Source organism: Hyaena hyaena, unplaced genomic scaffold (genome assembly GCF_003009895.1).
Source record: "Hyaena hyaena isolate Hyena2069 unplaced genomic scaffold, ASM300989v1 scaffold_467, whole genome shotgun sequence".
NCBI lineage: Eukaryota > Metazoa > Chordata > Mammalia > Carnivora > Hyaenidae > Hyaena > Hyaena hyaena.
In genome coordinates, this window is record NW_024081100.1 from 441,686 (window position 1) to 462,333 (window position 20,648).

Genomic DNA, 20,648 nt, shown 5'->3' on the forward strand with positions numbered 1-20,648 from the left:
GCAAGATCATGACCTGAGCCAAAGTAGGTTGTCCAACTGACATGAGCCCTCGTCAGTCGCCCAGGCACCCCGTCTTTCTAATTTTACCCCTAGCAGCTTGGCTGCCGTGGTGCTCAGAGAGTTTCCAAACACATTTTTCGGAAGTGTTAGGCATCTAAGGGCATTTTCAGCCAGCGGCCCTAGCAGTTGGGGCAGTGGGGGTGGATGCAGAGAATGTATTAGGAGGGACGTTTTTGTTTAGACCTAATATTCTGGGAGTGTGTGAACATCAGCATTTTCATACCTTTGGGTAACTTTAACACCTTTTCCAAAACAAAACAGGCTTCAGGCTTCTTTTTTTTTTTTTAATGTTTTATTTATTTCTGAGAGAGAGACAGCATGAGGAGGGGAGGGTCAGAGAGACAGGGAGACACAGAATCTAAAGTAGGCTCCAGGCCCTGAGCTGTCAGCACAGAGCCCAACTCAGGGCTTGAACCCATGAACCGTGAGATCATGACCTGAGCTGAAGTCGGACGCTCAACTGACCGAGCCACCCAGGTGCCCTGAAACAGGCTTCTTAATAACAAAGTATAAAAAACCTTGTTGATTACTTTTTCTTAGCTCACATTGTAGAAAACTTAACTGAGTTTCTGTGTGCTTTGAGGCTCGTCTGCTAATTGGAAGTGACCAGTGATTTGAACGAGGCGGTGGAAGTGTCCCTGTGGGTCATGGTCATGGGGCAGCGGTGGGTGGGTGAGTGGGCTGCAGACTGAAAGGCAGGCATTACAGAGAACTGAAGGCAGGTTTCTGATCTTTGTGCCAAGACCAGGCCACAGAAGCATTAAGTAGCTTCCTTTAGGAATTCAAAGAAAGAAAGGTGATTGTTTTAGGGGGGAAAAATTATTTCTGGATTCCATGTAAACCTGGCAGTAAAAGCTTAAGTTAACTGGACAGGAATACGGGAAGGCAGATCTGAGAGCACAATTTGATTTTGTACAAATGCTGCTGCCTCTAAACAGCTTCATTAAGCAGGGGACGTGTGTATTCATAAATGACAGAAGACTGTGCTGGAATTTTATTTAAGCTTAAAAATAGCCTCCCCCAAGCAGGGTCAACGAGTGTCAGATAAAAAATGACAAATGTGACCCTTCCGAGCCTCCCGACGAAAACCCCTGCTTCGCGTTGATGTCTTACCAGGCCCAGCGTGGATGAGAAATGGACACTAGTTCCCTTTAGAAGAAGTTAAAAGTGATGCTGAATGTTTCGCATTTTCCGAATGGCAGGCCTGTAGAGATGCTATGGGCAGTTTTGTTTTGCTGGAACAATGTGTGTTTGTGGGGATTTGGATTTTGTGACTCCAGACTTTCTTCCCTCTCACGGAGGTGGGAGGGTGCCATTTTCCCTGGTGATGAGCTGTAATGTGCTTGGCAGCACAGAATTGAAGCTTCTAAGTACTGTGTCAGCCTCCTTCCCCGCCCCCCCCAACTTAAGCAAATCCTCCCCTTGGGATGACAGTGGGGTGGGGTCTCAGGAAGTAGGAAACAGGATAGCGAAGTAGGGGTGAGATGGAAGATGTTCTGGGCTTTAGAGGAAGGTGTTGCAGAACCGAAAAAACCCAGTCAGCCACCTGTGATCTGCGCCCGGCTCCTCGAACATGGAGATGAACAGCGTGGGGGCGAGTTTGAACCCTGCTTGTGATCCACGAAGAAACCTCTCACCATATCGGACTTGCACGTAGCTGGATGACGTTTTAGAGTCTCACAAAAGCCTCCCCCTGGGGCACTGTTCTCACCTGGGGAGTGGCTGGCGGGCTATACTCAGGCGCTCAGGTCATTCTTCCCCTCTGTCCTTCCTGCCCTCAGATGACCGAACCCAGCGCTGACGTGGTTGTTCTGCCCTTTCTTTACTACCTGGGCAGAAAGGATCCGGGGAAGTGAGCTGGTTATATGGTGAGCCTCAGTACTGAGCCTGAGGGTTCCTCACCGCGCGGGGGCATTTACAGTGCGGCCTATGCGGGTGGGGGTAGGGGGGCATCTAGATGTGGTTTAGAAGTCCTGTCTGTCACAGTTCAGAAAAGTGGTTTGGGTGGCCACTTACTGGCTGGCCTTTGCAGGTGCTGGTTTGACACAGCAGAGAGTCTCTGAGAGGTCACTGGATAGAAGATGTGCCTGTTTAAAGAAAGAAGCGGACAGGGCGATGCATGTACAAGTGTCAGTGCTGGGAAGAGGAGTTCACAGGGAGGGTACTGGCAACAGCAAAAAAAAAAAGTCTCTTTTACTCCCCACCCCTCCCCCCCAGGGCTGTGATTCCATCTGCTGCTGTTCCCCCCAGTGATGGATTTAACATTAAAATCCAGATGTGTCTCCAATAGAATCCTTACAAGTTACACCCTTGTCCTTCCCTCCTGTGTCTCCCTCCCTCTTCCTGCCCCGCCCCTCCCCCCTTAGAGGGACTAAACCGTAACAAAAGGGGAACTCGACTGGCAGGGCCCAGATTGAGGTGAGTGAGAGACCACCATTTCCAAGGCCTGGGTCTTTGTATCCCGCAGAAATCCTCAAGGGTGTCATTTCCTTTTGCAGTTAGGTTTGAGAGTGCACAAAATGACCGTCACCACCAAGAGTCCTTTCTGTCAAATACAGGCGTCCCCTGTTACCCGAAAGTAGAGCGTTCCCATGAAAGCTTCTGTAAGTCTGAACGGCATAAAGCAAGAGCATCTGCCACTTTCCAGAAGTTCAAGTTAGCCACTTCCCTTTTATAAAAGACCTGCATTAGTACAGTAATAGCTTTTTCATAAAAGCAAAACTCCTCTTCAGATTTCTTGTGGCTAGTGAAAACAGACAGGTACTCATTGGGTCTTTCATAAAAGTGGGGTCCCTGCATTGGCAAGGGCTCTGGTCTTCCAAACCTCTGATATGCAGATGTCCACTGTGGTCCTGCCCTTACTGGCCCTCAGTGGATGGAACTTGAATTTTTATTCCCTAATTCAGCCCATGTGGGGAGACTGACCTCAAGAGGAACCTTAGCTTGTATATAGATGTTGCAGAATTTACTCATGAGCAATGATGTGACCATAGTGTATTTGACTCATCATCTTCTGTTTATTTTTTTTTTGGAAAAACTGTAAAACCACATTTAAGAAGTATATAGATAGCATAATCCTCCTTGACACTCAGTCTTATTGACTGATTGCCTGCACATTTTATTGGGGTTGTCTGTTTAGCTCTCTGTTTCTTGAGCACCATTCAAACCATCTCCACCCCCCTCATTTGTAGGTTTATATCCGAAGTCCAGAAGGGCCAAATTTAAAGGTTTTTTTTTCTTTCATTTACATAGATGTTCTTAGCAATAGCCACATGTACTTGCATGACCCAGGAATGAAACGCCCTCCTTTTGAAATGGCTTGAGTCTGTAGCCCATACGGACATCTTGAGCTTGGTGGTTATAGGTGGGCTTCCCAACACTCACTTCCCCTTTGTAGGTATAATTAACGTTGCTAACACCCAGTGTTTACAAATAGCATTTTTGTTCAAGAAGGATGGTAACACATAGGCACACCAAAAATGATTCTTTAGAGGAACGTGTGCTCATTTCACAGAGCAACAAATTTCAAAGCCCAGGTCTTGCTTAGTGCCCCTCCCCCGCTCCCTTGCTCTGTCTTTCAGACTCCTCTCTTGAAATGACAGAGTATGCCTTACAAGTCAGTGAGTGTGACCTTTTACCCAGTTTCATCTAAGCCTTAATTGGTGTGCCTTTTTGGCATAGAACTCTCTCAGTGCTTCCTCTTCAAACTTTTGCTAATTATTCTAATTGCTAATTAGAATGACAATAAATGTCTTGTCTTCAGATTACTTTGTCAAGATGATTTGGGATATAATTAACTTCTTGAACTTGGATTTGGCTGTTTGACCTCCATGTTTCTCAAAGTTCTGAAGATTATATACCACCAAAAGATTAACCGTAACCCAAGAATTATTTAACCAAAGTTTGTTGTGAAATTGTACTCTAGAGCAGTGGATTCTCAAAACAGAAATTGAGAAGTTGACCTGCCTTGAGAGGGATATTGCCTCCATATATATATAGCCAAAGCTTAACTGGCTCTCTTCGCAAACCTGGCCCCCATGGCCCGTCTTCTAGTTCTGATAAAAATGGAACTGCTATTTTTAGACCTCCTTCTTTGCTCCTACACCAAGGTACTTGCCAAATCCCATTCGTTAGCCAGTACTGCTTCTGGGGTCACCCTTCTCCCCACACCCACTTGCCACTGCCTTCACCCGGGCCCATGTGAGTAGATGTCCCTCCCTCCCATTCTTCAGGCTGGTCATGTTTCTTGTAGATTTTTTTCTGAAGCATTTGCCCGGATCTTCACCGCATCCCTGCTGGGACCCGAATGCCTCCAGGCTGGTGGCTGTCACTATATCGTGCACCAGAATCCCCTGGAGACCTTGCTGCAACACAGACTGCTGGACCACACTCCCAGAGTTTCTGATTCAGTAGATCGGGCGCAGGGCTAGCTAATTCGCTTTCCTTACAAGGGCCTGGTGTTCCCCAGACCATCGTCTGAGGACCTCAGCTTGAGGGCGAGTCTCTGCTCAGAAGATTGCAGGCTACTCCTGTCTGTTCATTCTAACTTCCTCTGCACTCTTTGCTCAGCTGGTGCTCTTTGAAGCATCTCTGGTGACGTAAGGATAAGACTTGGGCTCCTTCAGCAAAAGCTCTGTGTCTTATTCACCTGATTAGCATCTGGCCCATTGACAGCTTTAGGGGTTCTCAGCGGAACCCCTGGGGGAGGGCAGTGTTGCTTTAGCAGAGAAACCACTGAGGGACACCACGAATGAATGAGAGTCATGATAAGAGGGGTAGGAGGCCCCGTCCCAGGCTGAGGTCGTGAGGACCTCCCTGCGGGCTACCTGGCTGCCCGTCTGTCCCGGCCATGAGTTGATAGGCAGAGTGGGCTGAGCCAGGGGCCAGGGGGCAGTTATTCGTGGCAGTGCTCTCCTCTTCACTGGACACACCTCTTTTCTTAGCTTTCTGCCCCTCAGTCCCTCGCCCCTTTCTTTCCTACCTTAGCCGTGATGCCCTGGCTCTCTTTGGTGGCTTCCTGGGTGGAAACGTACTTAATATAAAGTGACAAAATTGCTTCTGAATTTTAATCTGAGTATTTGTTGGAGAAAAGATACAGGCTAAGAAGGACTGCTATTTTGGGGATATTGTAGGGTGTCTGTGTAGTATTCTACATATTCATATTTTCTAAGGCCAATTTTGTTTACCTAAAAATAACCCTGGATGTGGACACATGGTATCCCCATTTTGCAGAAAAGCAAACAGACTGAGGTTAAGTAATAATCATGATCCTACAGCACAGGGATTTCCCCACCATTATACACGCAAAGAATAACTGCTTTATAAAGTAGCATGTTATAATTAATAATTATGTTTGGAATCATGGCTGCAGGTGTTAGAAAGTTTCTGCCAAGATACAGAAAGAAGACTGTGTGACGATTGTAGAATACACCATGGGGTGATATTTACTCCAGAAAACTATTTGTAGGTTTAGAGCAAGTGTCAAACACATATTTAATACGTAATAGATAATGAAAGAATTTATATAAATGTAGACCATAGAAAAAAGTCCGGAAGGAACTCATCAAACTGGTAATAGGGATGAGTCTCTTTTTTCCATAATATACTTATGTACTGTTACCTTTTTTTTGAAGTACATACGTGATAAATTGGTTGGGAGGAGAGCTTGTTGGAGGAGTATGAAGGCTACTAACTAAATCCTGAAAACAAACAAACAAAAAATAGAAGAAGAAGAAAAAAAAATCCATCAAAATCTCTCCGGCAGTCATTACCTATAAAGGTCTCCATGTTGGTGCTGCCCCTGGAATGTGTCCGTTTTTCCATCATCTCTGCCTGCTCACACTCTAGTCTCTGAGACCTAGTCTTTTGCCCCCTTCTTCATGAAGGCTTTCCTGTCCACTTTCTTCAAATCGCATGCTAGAAATTATCTCTCTCACTATGAACGGTTCTTTCTTATAGTACTAAGAAGTTCTTACATCATTGTGTGGTTTCCCCAAGAGAGTGTTTCCTGACCGTTGTGCATGTGAAGACCCCCCCCCCTCTGAAATTAAAAAAATCATAGACTCTGACATCATAGTAGTTGAGCTTTGATTTGTCAGTTCCTAAGGAATGCTTGGTGTTTCTGTGGCTATCTGGACCCACAGTATCTCTGTGGCCCTGGAGGGCTGCACAGCTCAGAGGTTGGGAGCTATTACCTCTTCGCCCCACCCCCTTAGAGGAGAGAGGGGGAGGGCGAGGGGCAGTGAAAGGGAGAGAGAAAACCCCAAGCAGGCTCCCGACATGGGGCTCGGACTTACAAACCATGAGACCATGACCTGGGCCAAAATCGAGAGTCAGATGCTCAACTGACTGAGCCACCCAGGTGCCCCTAGAGAGTTACTTCCTCTTATGATAACTTCTGCAACTAGTTAGGAGTTATTGCAGAGAGGAGGTATACTTTCTGCACCACCCAGGAAAGACCACATACACGAGGGTGCACGGAGATACCAGATCTGCATCCCTACAAATGTAGCAAATCAAAGCAGTAAAAACGTGTCCCTGCACCTCCCTCCGTACGTTTTCTAGCTGGTGATTATTACCTGTTAGATGCTCTATGAGAATCTAAGGTTCCTACCAGGATATACTGCTGTCGACACAGAGATAAAACAGTGGAAATAATCTCAGAAGGAACCTGCATGGCATTATGGAAGTAAAACGGAAAGGTGTGTCATTTCCACGAGAGCTGACCCAAACGCAGCCTCCTGTGCCATCGATGGCAGAGGTCTGAGACTGGTCACCGTGTGTGGTGGTGACAGGCCTCCGGTCCTCCTGCCAGACCCCTGCTCAGATGTCTGCTCTGCTGCTCCCTTTTCCCAGGGCCCCTCGGACAGCCATCTGGTCTTAGCCTTGCTTCCCTGAAGCCAGCAGTTGGCCCCAGCTGAATGCTTTAGGTTGGCAAGTCCCGCCCTTCCGTTCTTTCAGCGCCCACGGAGCAGCTCCTCCACAGGGGCCCCCGCAGGGCGGCGCGGGTGTGCGTGCGAGGCCTTTTCTTTTCAACACTGTCTTCTGACGGCTCATGTGTCTGTGTCTTCTCACAGGGTAGTGATGGTGCCCGGAAATCCGCGCTCCTGGAGACCGATGAGCCCTTGGTGTATTTCTACGAAGATGTCAGAACCGTGTACGAGGGTTTCCAGAGGGGCATCCAGGTGTCAAGTAAGCATTTGCTGGATTTGTGTGACGCGTGCTCAACGGCTCCCATTCAGAACAGTGGTCTTTCTGGAGAAAGGCGTCTTTGCTCCGTCTAACACCTGTTTCCACCTGTTCGGGTGTCCCTGTCTCCTCCCGTAACGTCCCCAGAGCGAGCTCCGAAGCGCGCCAGCCCCTCTAGCTGATCCCCTGGCAGAGCGGGGCCCGTGGTCGCATATGTTTTCCGCATGTCCCGTATGCTGTCACACTTGTGTTAGCTCGTCGTGGGCTCTGACGTATCCTGAGGTACAGAGACCTGTTTAATTGGGCCCAGTCCAACATTTTCAAGCTCACTTGAGCATGAGACCCATAGTTTCGGAAATAAGCAGACATCCCAGGGAGGCAGCGTTCCCTGAGACGCGTCGCAAGTGCTGGCTCGTGGGCCTACGCCCCGTTAGTAGCGGTGGCCCAGGGGACCGTGTGCTGTGTGGCACCTGCGTGCCCTTCCAGCCTCTTTCCCTTCCAGACTCCGTGTGCACTTGCCTCACATCACCCTGAACTCCTTGCCAAACCAGGACCCCTTCCTTCTCCTCACCCCACACCTTTGCGCATTTGTTTTTACCCTGATCGGAAAGCCACTTCTTTCCTGCCTCCAGCCCCTGGCGCTTGCTGTATGCTGACTAAGCCTGTAAAGCTCGTATTGCTTTTTTTCACCTTTTCTGTAAAACCTTCCTGTTCCCTTGTTTTCACCTCCTGCCTCCAGCTGGAGATGCCTGCTTTCCCCAGCAACTTGTACCTATTTCTGTAACAGGCATTTACCTGCCCATCTGTCCCACTAGCCAGTGCTCCTGGGCAGCTGTCTCCTCTCTCGGCACCGGCACACAGTAGGTGCTCCGTGAACGCGTCCTCAGCGATGGAGACAGGACTCCCTGTTTCCCCCTCCCCGCTTTTTGTTTCAGCCTCTTCGTTTCGGCTCGTCCCAGGTTACTCTCCAGAAATGGCCTTTGGGATCCACACGTTTGTTGTTTAAATCGTTCGGTGGTTAGCTTTTATTTTTCTACTGCTCACTAGACTGTCGCCTCCTGCTGGTCCGGGGCTGCGTGCTATTGCTGTCTCTGTCCCCACAACGTGTTGCGTGTGGTATGTGCTCTGGAGGGGCCATGGTTTTCACCCGATACTCATGAAACTGATTGCGCTGATGTGCTTTCGCCCCGCTGTTCCTGTGGCAGATTCATTAGGCCCCACGATAAAGGGACAGCAAGTAATTTATGAACTTCTTCAAAGTTAGGGGCAGGGGCAGGGTTTGTCCGTGATAGTACATATCCGTAAGGGACAGCAGCCTAACATAAGGCCACATCAAAATATTTATATGTGTGTGTATGTATGTGCAGGTACATAGTGTGAGCAGCCTTTACCACTACCACAAAGGCATCTGTGTAAAGGTTTCTATGGTTTTCCCACTGTTAGCAGAGAATGACTTCCTCTAGGCAATGTGATGACTTACATTCCACTCTGACTCTCCTCTCCTCTTAAGACGGTAACTTTTAATTTTTTTTCTTACCTTCCTCTACTTGGAAAATGAAGGTCTTACATGAATGTTTCAGAGAAGTTGAAGAAAACTAAGTTCAGTCTTCTTCACCGCTACCGAAGAAGGAAAGTAAACTGCGGGTTACTTTTGCCTTTTTATTTTTTTCTAGAGGAGCTTTTTATTCTAGAAGCTTTAATTTTCTCAACTACCCTAAGATTAAGCCTTGATAGGAGAGCAAAAGCGAGCCTCTAGGTAAGGAACTTAGGAGTCTGTTGAATGACGGGAGGAGCGAGCCGGCCTGGAGACTTTAAGCCTCGTCTTTGCAGGCCGCACGCAGGGAGCCGCTTCCCAGGGGCCCTCTGCCTGTGAACCAGCGGATTCTCGTCCCCAGCCGCGCTGCAGCATCACCTGGGGGGGACTTTTAAAAACCACTAAGGCCCAGGCCCCATCCCTGTCCAGTTACATCAAAAATTTTGTTAGTAGGGCCTGGGTATAATATCTTTTTTTAAGTTCCATGTCCTGGTGCTGGGGTCCTGTTTTTTCTGTAAAGGGCCAGATGGTAAATCTGGTCGGCTTTTAGGGCCATACAGTCTCCGTTAGGACTGCTCAGCTGCAGTCTTACGTAGTACGGAAGTGAACGAGCAAGGCTGGGCTCCAATAAAACTGTTATTTACAATAACAGGTGGCAGGCTTGATTGAGCTCCTGCCTACAGATGGCCAGTGCCTGTTCCCAAAGAATAAAATAACATTATTTCACATGGCAAATGTCTGCAAACAACTTCTGATGGACCTTGTGCTGTCCAGCGAGGTCTTTATTACAGTCCCTGTGAACTGAAGCGCGTCTGAGAATAAGGCCCTCTATGCGCTTTCTGTTTGCATCAGGGCTGCTGTAGAGAGAGTCAGGAAGCCAGGGTGGAGCAGAGAACTTGTCTCCCCATGCTCACGACTGACCCGTATGTGCAGCACCCTTTTCTTCGCTAGTGGGGGGACTCTGTGTGATAGGTACAGCATATCAGGGATGTCACTGGGGCCGTGCTCCGCTGTCCCTCCCTCTTCCTCCAGGCCCCCAGGCCAAATCGGAACACCTGAACTGCCACTCAAGCCTGGAATGGGGAAGCCAGATAGGTTATAGTCACCAGGCAGAAATGCAGGCACCCCATTCAGAGGGGAGGTGACAAAACAGTCTGTAGAAGAAGCCGTGCAGGCACACGGATGGTGGTAGAACCCGTGTTTCTAGTTAAGGAACATTCTGGTATATGGTCAACTCTGATCATCTGAACATGGCAGCTTTTTGCTGGGGGGAGGGGGTGGAGTGGACATGGTTTTCCTTCCACAACCACAAACTGAGCGTAGAGTTAGCTAGGGGTTAATCTGTAGAAAGAAACTTGCACAATTCCAAATATAAATCACTTGAATGATATTTATTACTGTGCTAGCCCTTAGCAGGAATAATTAATACCAGGTTTTCTTTCTTCCTGTTTATTCAGTACCTGGGTTAGAATCAGGACGCATCCTGATATCTCTTTCTTTCTTTTTTTTTTTTTTAAACATTCATTTTATTTTTGAGAGAGAGAGTGTGCATGAGTAGGGGGAAGGGCAGAGAGATAGGGAGAGAGAATCCTGAACAGGCTCTGCGCTGTCAGTGCAGAGCCCCACGTAGGGCTCAGTCCCACAAACAGAGATGGTGACCTGAGCCAAAATCAAGAGTCAGATACTTAACCAGCAGAGCCACCCAAGTGCATCCATCCTGATTTTCTTAACTTTTGCTTTTATAAATACTCCCTTATTTTCTCTCATTTTGCATCTTTTCTTCATTTTTGTTGCTTTGCAGTTAGGACTTCACCCATGTAAATAAAGTCCAGGTCATCGGAATTTGGGCATTTAAGAATCATATTTTCCTTTTTACATTCTGAGTTAGAATGCTTTAAATTTAGAAATTTTGAGAGATTCTTTTGAAAACCTACACCAGAATTTCTTTACCATTCAGCTACTGACTCCTTTCTAAACCAACAAGGTACTGAAGAATTCACAAATTGAGTGTCCTTAAAAATTGTATTTGCCTTATATCCTCTCATTTTTTCCTCTTCTCCCACCCCATTTAAGAAACAAAATAGAAACAAACAAAAAATCAGACCAGAACCCAGGGAGAACACATTTCCGACCTGAACTCATTATTTCTAATCTAGGGACAAAAATCTATCTACCTGATCCTTTGTAGGATGGAGCATAAATTAGAATGTTGATGCATGTCAAGCCCATTTTTTCTTTTTTCTTTTTTCAGATAATGGCCCTTGTTTAGGCTCTCGGAAGCCAGACCAGCCCTATGAATGGCTTTCCTACAAAGAGGTGAGTTTTCTGGCTCTGTGGGTCCTTGTGCAAGGGTGCCACTGAAATACGTCAGCGCTCAGAGCCGCTGTGAGGGCTGGAGGGTCGCTACCGAGTCCCGGTGCTGCGCTGGCCCAAAGCCTTGGGGTCAGCGCACAGTGTGCAAAGGGAGAAGTCTTCCACAGCCATTTGGGAAAAAACTGGTTAAGGAACTTCATTGGTGGTTCATAAGCACTTGATTGTTGAACTTACAATGGATGCGTTGTGGAGTTGAACTTAATTTTAAGATAACGTTCTAGAAGTGTGCTCTGAGTCCATGGGGGAATAGAATTTCTCCTCTGCCTTGAGGGGTGCTAGAGATATTTAGAAGCCCCAGTAGAGAGTAACCCTCTCCTGTTATAGATGAGGAAGATGTACGCCAGGAAAGGATGGGCCTCGCCTAACGTCACAAGCTGGTTAGCGACAGAAAGAGGACCAGAAGTGAGGCCCACACCTTCTGGTACAGGGCTCTTTGGTGCATCGTATAAACCTGACCAGCTTGGGGCTGCTGTGGCACTGAGCCCCGGGGCAGCCCACGCAAGCATGTTCGGAGGTGATACCTGTGTACTGTATGGACACAGAGGAGGCTGGGATTGGGCGTATTTCTGTTTATTCCTGTCCCTCTGCAGTCCTGCTGACCCGCAGCTATAGCTGCTTCAGTAGTTTCCGCTGGCCGGGAGGGAGCAGAGCAGGAAGACGCTGCTTCTTATTTTGATCATGTCCGCAAGACATCTGGATGCCCCCGCTTCACCCCAGGAGGCAGGACCCCCAGACGCACGGGAGCCGCTCGTCAGTTTCTGCTGCCTTTTGTTTCCAGCACAGCTGTCCAGGAAGCGGCTCCCTGCTGTAGGGGCAGGCCATCCTGTGGCGTTCACGAAGCCAAGTGAACGTCCTCCTTCCACGTTTGGCAGGTGTGCTCTGGGGTGCATATGTGACGGGGGTTGTCACGAGGAGCCACAAAGCCGGCTCGGGAATAGCGCTCGCCGGCCCTCCCTAGACTGAGCCGCACACCACCTTGTCTTCCCTTCCCTCATCTGAAGGGCAGTGAGATGCGGAAGGCTTGGCTTGGGTATCTCTTGACAGCGAGCCAAGAGACAGAACAGCTTGGTGGACCTAGTTCTTGTGGAAGGAGGGATGAGATGTGTGGCCCAGGGGACCAGAGGGATTTCACCGCTTTTGTTTTGCCTTTCCAGAGCCCAAATAAAATGCTGCCAAGGTCCCTTATTTTCACAAGGGGTGTAGAAACAGTTGTGCATGTGTGTTGGACACGTAACGTGGTGTGGTGGTGTTCAGGCCTCCCGGAACGCACAGGTGCGGTGTGGATTAACTCTGCTAGAGGCTGGCTGGAAGGCGTAAGACACGTCCATTGCAGATTGGACTTCTCAAGGCAGACTGAAGATCACTGCATTTCCTGGAGGTGTTCATCTGCGTGTTCTACCTTTCAGCCAGAGGCCAGTGAAGATATAAAACGAGACAAAACAGAAGCCAACTTTGGATTTGTACACTTTTCGCTAGCTTAGTGGCTCTGTCCTTTGCGGGGCTAGGAACCCCGTGAGGTTTTCTGAGGGAAGGTATGGAGCCTCTTTCTGGAGATAAAAATGCACGCACGTGAGCGTAGGAAGCTCTGCAAACCACAGCATTTCACGGGTTCCCATCCCGTACGTGCATGCAGAGGTTGTGAAACAGGCTGGGATCTGAAGATGGAAACAATAAGCATATTCATGTCGTTCTTGCTGTCTCCTCACCTGGCAGCTCTCATTCCCATAGGCAGAGCGAGGTGGCACTGTGTGCCAGGGCAAACGGGTTCTGGGCAGGCACAGCTGTGGCTTTATTCCCTATGGGCATGGGTGGGGATTCACAGTGCTCTCGAGAGCTCAGCAACTGAGAATAAAGAAAACAATTCCAGGGGCGCCTGAGTGGCTCAGTCAGGTAAGCGTCCGACTTCGGCTCAGGTCGTGATCTCACGGTTCGTGGGTTCGAGCCCCGCATCAGGCTCTGTGCTGACAGCTCGGAGCCTGGAGCCTGTTTCAGATTCTGTGTCTCCCTCTCTCTGCTCCTCCCCCACTCAAGCTCTGTCTCTCTGTCTCTCAAAATAAATAAATAAACATTTTTTAAAAATAGAAAAGAATGCCAAATCTTAAGATGAAAAAAATGTCTTAGTAGTTAATTTGGGGTAGGAATGGGGAGAGGATGTGGGCAAGCTTATAATCCTACCTAATTTTTATGAGACTACCTATTTTTATAATATAAATAATTAATAATAATATTTTATAATTATAAATAATAATAATATTTATTATTTATTTTACTTAAAATTGTTACAAGTTTTCTGCAGGTGGCCCCCAAACTTGCTATTTCTGTATTTATAGCAAATGACCAGTTTGGGCTGCTTTGCTGCTCTTTATAAATGCAAGTTATTTTTATTATTCTACATCCTTGTATTACTTTTATGATTCTATGAAACTAAAGTATGAAATAGAAATGTGTGTAAGAAGCCCAGGTATCCCGTGACCTCTGACCTGCAGCGTTGGAATCAATTCCCCGGCTTTGCAGAAGGAGCCCTGTGACCACCGCCCCTAATAGTGAGATCCGGTGAAGCCAGCCTCGTGTGTTACACAAATGTAGGGCTAAGGGAGCCCCGTTCGCTCCTGCCCTCCTTCCCCGTGCGGCGTGCTTGCTGCCCGAGGTAGTAGACCCAGCCGGCCGACACTCCACTGAGCCTTGTTCCCTGGGTTGAGCCGGACATGGTTCCTGATGATGTCCCTCCCCGTTTCAGGTTGCGGACAAGTCAGAGTGCATGGGCTCAGCGCTGATCCAGAAGGGCTTCAAGACCGCGCCAGATCAGTACATTGGCATCTTTTCTCAGAACAGACCTGAGGTATTGACTGTTAGACACCAAATGTATGTGGTTTTGAGAGTTCGCACCTGTAAGAGCCAACTGGAGTTCATACAGACCTTTGCTTGGGACCCGATTTTGTGCTCTGATGTCTACTGAGAATATGTGTCTGTTATTCCTTAGAAAGTTATACATGTAAAAACCCAAGCCGGGGACTCCTTGGCCTTTCAGTGGAAAAAAAATATATATCCATTTATGATTATTGCTTTTTGTTTTTTTTTAACCAGGTCCCAAACAAAAACTAACCAAGATGTTACTAGAACAAATAACTAACAAAGACTCCTCTTACCTTAAGGCTTACCTCTGTGATTAGAAAAAGAGCATCAATAAATTCTAGAGAAACTTGGATACATTTTTGTCAGTAGTGGACTCCCCTCTTTGCTTTCTGAAAAGTAGGAGCTTTCCCTCTGAGCAGGTTATAAAGTTTAAAATACCATAAGCAGCAGGGAGAACGCCTTACCGTGAGTCAGCCTCAGTGTGGACACGCAGCCTGTGTGGCTGTTGTCAAAGCCTGTGCGTGGTGATTCTGTAAACCCTTGCATTCAGGTCAGTTTGAAAGAGAAGCTCTTTTGGAATTATTGCATATATATTATATAAATGTGTATTTTATATATATAACACACATATTACAGCGTTAGTAAATAGATCGGTGGCATAACTTGGCTTGGAAAAATTCAAGCACCAGGCTCGAAGAAATTGAATTGGTTCTTGTGTCTAAAAGACATGTTGGCTCAGTCACTGTGCTACAGACCATTGTATAAATTAGGCTGGTTTCCTAGAGTTTTATGCACTGGTAAGGGGTAAACAGCATTTTCCACAGCCAGACTATGACTGGCTCATGGAACTTAGTTTCTTTCATTTTAAGTGAAATCCATTCAAGTGAACACATCCCAGATTTTGGCGTTAGTGAAATTTTTCACTGAATCTGTGACTAGGACACATACTCCTTACTTCATAGGATAAGCTCCTTCCTATATTTATCAGTTAGTTTAATAAATGTTTATGGAGCACCTACTATGTGCCAGGCACCACAAGGCACCAAAGCACAACAGTGATTTGGATCCTTCTCGTAAGGTACCACGTGAGGGAAGACCAGCCCATAAGGTGATGCTCTTTCTTTTTTTTTTTTTTATGTTTTTTTTTTTTAATTTTTTTTTTTTTTTTTATTTCTGAGAGAGAGACAGAGAGACAGTGTGAGCAGGGGAGGGTCAGAGAGAGAGGGAGACAGAATCTGAAACAGGCTCCAGGCTCTGAGCTGGCTGTCAGCACAGAGCCCGACATGGGGCTCAAGCCCACGAACCGTGAGATCATGACCTGAGCCAAAGTCGGGTGCTTAACCGACTGAGCCACCCAGGCGCCCCAGGTGATGCTTCTTCTGTAGCCTGGTAAGCACAGACACAGGGAAAAGGGTTATGGGAGCTCAGTCAAGGAGGACTTCCTGGAGGTGGCCTCCCAGTAGAGTCGTGAAGGATATGAGAGTGGGGAAGCCAAGAGAGGGTCAGGAGCAACCACAGGTTTGCATGAAGCAGCATGTCTGTGTGGGAGATTGAGGGATTTTACTCTAGTAGAGCTTGAGGAACAGGGAAGACAGGGCCGCGTGTCCCACATGGGCCCTGCTGAGGGGCTTGGGCCTGCCCTCCCTGTTGGTAGTTTGAAACTGGTGCCAGGAAAGAAAAAGGAAGACAGCTGCCCTGGGCCCAGTGACCACAAGGGGGGCGTGCTGCCTGTCCACGGCGGCTGTACCTTGATCTGCGCCGTGGCCGCGTGTCAGGTGCTGCAGATTCGAGAACTGCAGCTGGAAACGAGACGCCGCCAAGGACTGTCAGTGACAGGCTGGTCTTGCCTTGTTTGCCTCGCAGGCAGATTAGTTGCCACATGGCTGATGAGTTAGAGGCGAGGAGAGCAGTCACTGTTCTGGGGAGATTTTGCCAGAACGTTTCTCCCGTTAGACATTGGGTGTGTCCCTCCTTCCCCAGTTCCCAGGTCTTACTGCACGCGGAGGCCAGGTTGATCTTCTCAGACCCCAGGGCCTCTGTCGCCGAGAAGCCCTTGGTGGCCACGCGTTACCTGGGGGCGGAGCCAGGCCGCTGTACAGGCGCAGGCCTGCTGCAGGCCGCCTCTAACCCTGCCTGCTGGGACACCCCGAGGGCTCACTGCCCTCCCCCTGCTTTCCATTGCGCAGCCCCCGCACTGGAGTCTCCGTGCCGTTTTCTCCATGTGTCCAAACCGTGCTGCCCTTGCAAAGGGCGGACTCAGTCATGTGCCCCGCAGACGTGGGCCACCCCCGACTCCCTCATGCCTGAGCCCTCCACTGGCTCGTAGGGTTAATTATCTTCTCGCATCTTTGCCTCGATTCTTCCGGCATATTGCACTGTCCTTCTAAGAAGGGGGCAGTGTTTTGTTCCCATCACGAATCCAACCATGGTGCCTGGCACATAGGAATAGACACATAAATGTTAATTTTGCCACATCCGGTGTTTCCACTTTGAGTCTCTCAGAGTGTTCTGCTTGGAGTGGTTCCGGAATGACCTCTCGTTTTCTCTCTCTGACCTTTACTGTTCATTTAGTGGGTGATCATTGAACAGGGATGCTTTGCTTACTCCATGGTGACCGTCCCCCTCTATGATACACTCGGAGCCGAAGCAATCACCTACATAATCAACAAAGGTATGTCTGCGGTCTCCAGGTTGGGCCCTGACCTAGTTATCAGTTAGATTTGGTGGCTTTACACTTGACTGTGTTTGATTCGATAGGGATTTTATGTTTAAATGCACATCTGTCTTCCTATTCAAAGACTGTAAGTCCTTAAAATAGTCTGGTGTCAGATATTGTACAGTCAAGCTTTTTAATATCTCGGAGCTCATTCTTCATTGTATCTCTTTGTTCCCAGCTGAACTCTCGCTAGTTTTTGTGGACAAGCCAGATAAGGCTAACATACTATTAGAAGGTGTAGAAAATAAGTTAACACCAGGCCTTAAAACCATAGTCATCATGGACTCCTATGGCATCGATCTGTTGGAACGAGGCAAAAGGTGCGGCGTGGAAATCACCAGTATGAAGGCGATGGAGGTAAGTTATCCTGCCCACTTCTCTGGCAGGCGTCCCAGAGGCCAGTTTGACTCACGTGTGGTGTCCAGTGCAGTCACACCGTCCTAGCTGTGGTCGGCATCTCCACAACCCATAAAAGACATAGGGTGGAAATTCCTTCCTCATTACCGGAAAGAAGGATTCTACATGCACGCCCCAGTGTGAATCCATCACATCTTATAAAAAGCACTCTCATAAAACAAGTTGCAGTGCTCACACATTTATTCTAGAGCACTGACCAGCCATACCAATAAATGGTAGAAATGTGAATTTCTTTTTTTCCCCTTAATGTTTATTTATTTTTGAGAGAGAGTACATGGGGAGGAGGGGCAGAGAGAGAAGGACAGAGGATTCAAACTGAGCTGACAGCAGTGAGCTCAGTGTGGGGCTTGATCTCACAAACTGCGAGATCATGACCTTAGCCGAAGTGGGATGATTAACCGACTGAGCCACCCAAGTGCCCCAGAAATGTGAATTTCTGATTCAGGTGGAGATTTAAGTTTTTATATTCTTTTTAGGCTTTAATGCCATTTCCTTAATGATTTGCTTCTAAAACAGAGCCAGCTATAGAAATCTGCCTCATTATTCTTATTCCCAAATTGCTTTTGTAGCATCCTGGTGGATTTCCAGCATAGATGTTTGATTTGGTTTATTTTTATATTAAATTTCTTGTGACTCACCTTAGTTAAAACTTTAAAGGTAACCATTCTAGGAAAATGAATGCGACCCATATTTAAATTGGTTGTTTGACATCACATCATGTAAAAAGCTGACTCTCCCAGTTGGATTAGAGTTTAATCCAGAGAAGCTGGTTAGAGGAGGATCTTGTCAGGTACACATCACAGGAATATGCCGTTCTTCTGAAAATGTTATAAATATTTTCCTGGAACTGTTATAAATAGGGTTTCAAATTTTACTTACAGTTCTCCTTCTACAAGGAATTGGAGGCTATAAACAAGAATCTGTATAATACCTTTCCGGAGGAACTTAGCAGCCATAGAGAAATTAATTTGTTCTAACAGAGCCTTCTGGCTCACATGTATACAGAGACATGCACAGCAGCATAGATGCTGAGTCCATAAGAATGGGTGTTTTGAGCTAGCTTTTTACCTAGCGTTTCTGTGCATTTGTTAATTTCACTTATGATCACCTTCACTTATGATCACCATTCACAATAATGTAACCTTTTTCCTCTATCTTTCCTTCTTTTCCCTAACCCACCACACAAACATGCACACACACACGCACACACCCACAGGAATTTTTTGGTATTTTTTTATTTTTCTATGATGAAATAATTTTAAGATTAAAAAATTTAGGTAAGTGAAGATTGCAACGTAAAGGTAATATTAAAGGCTTTATTTGTAAAATACATTGTTTTACACTTACCTGTGTCATATGATTCATACTTGGTTTTTAAAATTTTGTAAGCAAAAGATTAAGTAATTTTTAAGAAGGGAATTTAACATTGGCCTTATGGTTGATCATGTGATCAAGTTTATATTGATATATATTTTAATAGGATCAAAAAGAGAAATATTGGTATTTGGAGTTTTTGCTTTTTGGGGATATTTTATTATGAAAATTTTCAAACATGCAAATAAGAACAGTGCAAAGTACCAAGAATTGTATAGTAGACTGACGTATACCGACCAAACATCTGCAGCTAATGTTTTAATATATTTGCTCTCTCATATAGTCACGTATCACTCTGTTCTTCTGTTCATTCATTGTCTTTTTTTAATGCATTTTCATTAAGTTGGAGATTTTATTGCTCCCAAATACTTCACTATGCTATTCATTAACTAGAATTCAGTCTTTCTTCCAGGCAAGGTTTTTTGTTTTGTTTTGTTTTGTTTTGGCATTTGGAGCCTGAAGATGGCAATTTGTTTATTTTTATGGTTGCTGTACTCTTTTCTACATGGTATCATTATACAGGTTTGAGGCTGTGAACTTTCCTGGCATATAAGGCACTAATTTTAATCATGTGCATTCCCGATAAATTAAAAGCCAAATTGCATGTAACTATGGCTTTGTTGTGCTTAATATCAGTTTTTAAAGAATTAGAGATCTCAAGAAGTTATGTAAGAATGTTGAACAGATGAGTGGAGATTTGGGTCTGATAAAGATTACTTTTTAAAAAAAAGAATTATCATTGTTTTAGCTCTTGGATGTATTCTGTTTGGACGTCATTGTTCCTGTTTTTAATCAGCAGTTTATTAAATATAAAATTTAAAATGTAACTAAGATTAAAAATGGTTTGGGGGCACCTGGATGGCTCAGTCAGTTAGGCATCTGGCTCTTGATTTCAGCTCAGGTCATGATCTCACAGGTCATGGGCTCGAGCCCTCCACTGGGCTCTTCCCTGACAGTGTGGAACCTTCCTTGGATTCTCCCTCTCTCTCCCTCCCTCTCTGCCCCTCCCCTGTTTGTGTGCTATCTCTCTTTCTCTCTCTCATAGTAAATAAATAAAATATTTTTTAAAAGTGTATGCTGGGCAGAAGCTTACTGAGCCCTGAGCACACTCACCGAATTACCATGTTATTCCAGCATGCTCACTCCATCTGCTCATTCAAGCTGTTCCGTTTTAATAGGAAAAGAATATAAATAGTTCATTAAAGAAAGTAATAGCTAATTGAAGTGGCCACTGAACTCCATGCAGTGAACTGAACAACATGAAAGTGAACCCCTGGTGGTGACTGGGAGCCCGCTGCTGGGAGATGCATCCTCAGAAACGAGCGTGCCGTTCTCATGTCCATCTGACAGTGCTCTTCCGTGTTCTCTCATGGACTGTGTTATTATTATCTTTTTAAGTTTGTTTATTTCGAGAGAGAAAGAAAAGGAGAGAAGTGGGGAGGGGCAGAGAGAGAGAGAATCCCAAGCAGGCTCTGCACGTGCAGAGCCTGACACTGGACTCGAACCCACGAACCGTGAGATTGTAACCAGAGTCGAAATTAAGAGTCAGATGCTCAACCAGCTGAGCCACCTGGGTGCCCCATGTCAAGGACGGTTTTATAATCCGAGGTTCCCACATGTTTTATCTACTCCATGTGGGAAGTAGAGCTACTTGAGCCTGTAGCATTTGACCCTGCAGAGAGGCCGGTGAGCTGGTCGTCCAGAGCTGCACGAGCACGCGTCAGTGCTGTGGCTTCAGGAAGGCCCAGAGCACCTGCAGTCCGTGGGTCATGCTTATGGCTTGGTTTTGGCGAGGAGCTGACCATAAAAGGAATGGGAATATGGATAAGAAATCCATCGTAAAAAACTCTTGATTCCCATCTTTTGAATAAATCCTGTTTCAAAGGCCAGTCCTAACACCATTTCCGCAGTTTTATATGAGAGAAGACAACTGGAAAATGGCTCCTTTTTAAAAAATTTTTTTAATGTTTATTTTTGAGAGAGACAGACAGAACATGAGTGGAGGAGGGGCAGAGAGAGAGGGAGACACAGAATTTGAAACAGGCTCCAGGCTCTGAGCTGTCAGCCCAGAGCCTGACACGGGGCTCAAACTCATGAACCGTGAGATCATGACCTGAGCTGAAGTCGGGCGCT

General features: G+C 46.6%; 1 protein-coding gene across 5 annotated transcripts in view; it reads left to right on the forward strand.

Moving 5' to 3' along the window:
* Positions 1-20,648, forward strand: part of ACSL1 (acyl-CoA synthetase long chain family member 1) — a 67,605-nt gene that overhangs the window by 29,203 nt on the left and 17,754 nt on the right. For all 5 annotated transcript variants that reach the window (XR_005532029.1, XM_039253845.1, XM_039253842.1 and 2 more), the window contains exons 3-7: positions 7,137-7,251; positions 11,034-11,098; positions 13,893-13,994; positions 16,580-16,679; positions 16,903-17,081. Coding sequence is in view for 4 of the 5 variants with exons in the window: in XM_039253845.1 (XP_039109776.1) it covers positions 7,137-7,251; positions 11,034-11,098; positions 13,893-13,994; positions 16,580-16,679; positions 16,903-17,081 (561 nt within the window). In the remaining variant the exon portion in view is untranslated. The remainder of the gene's footprint in view (positions 1-7,136; positions 7,252-11,033; positions 11,099-13,892; positions 13,995-16,579; positions 16,680-16,902; positions 17,082-20,648) is intronic.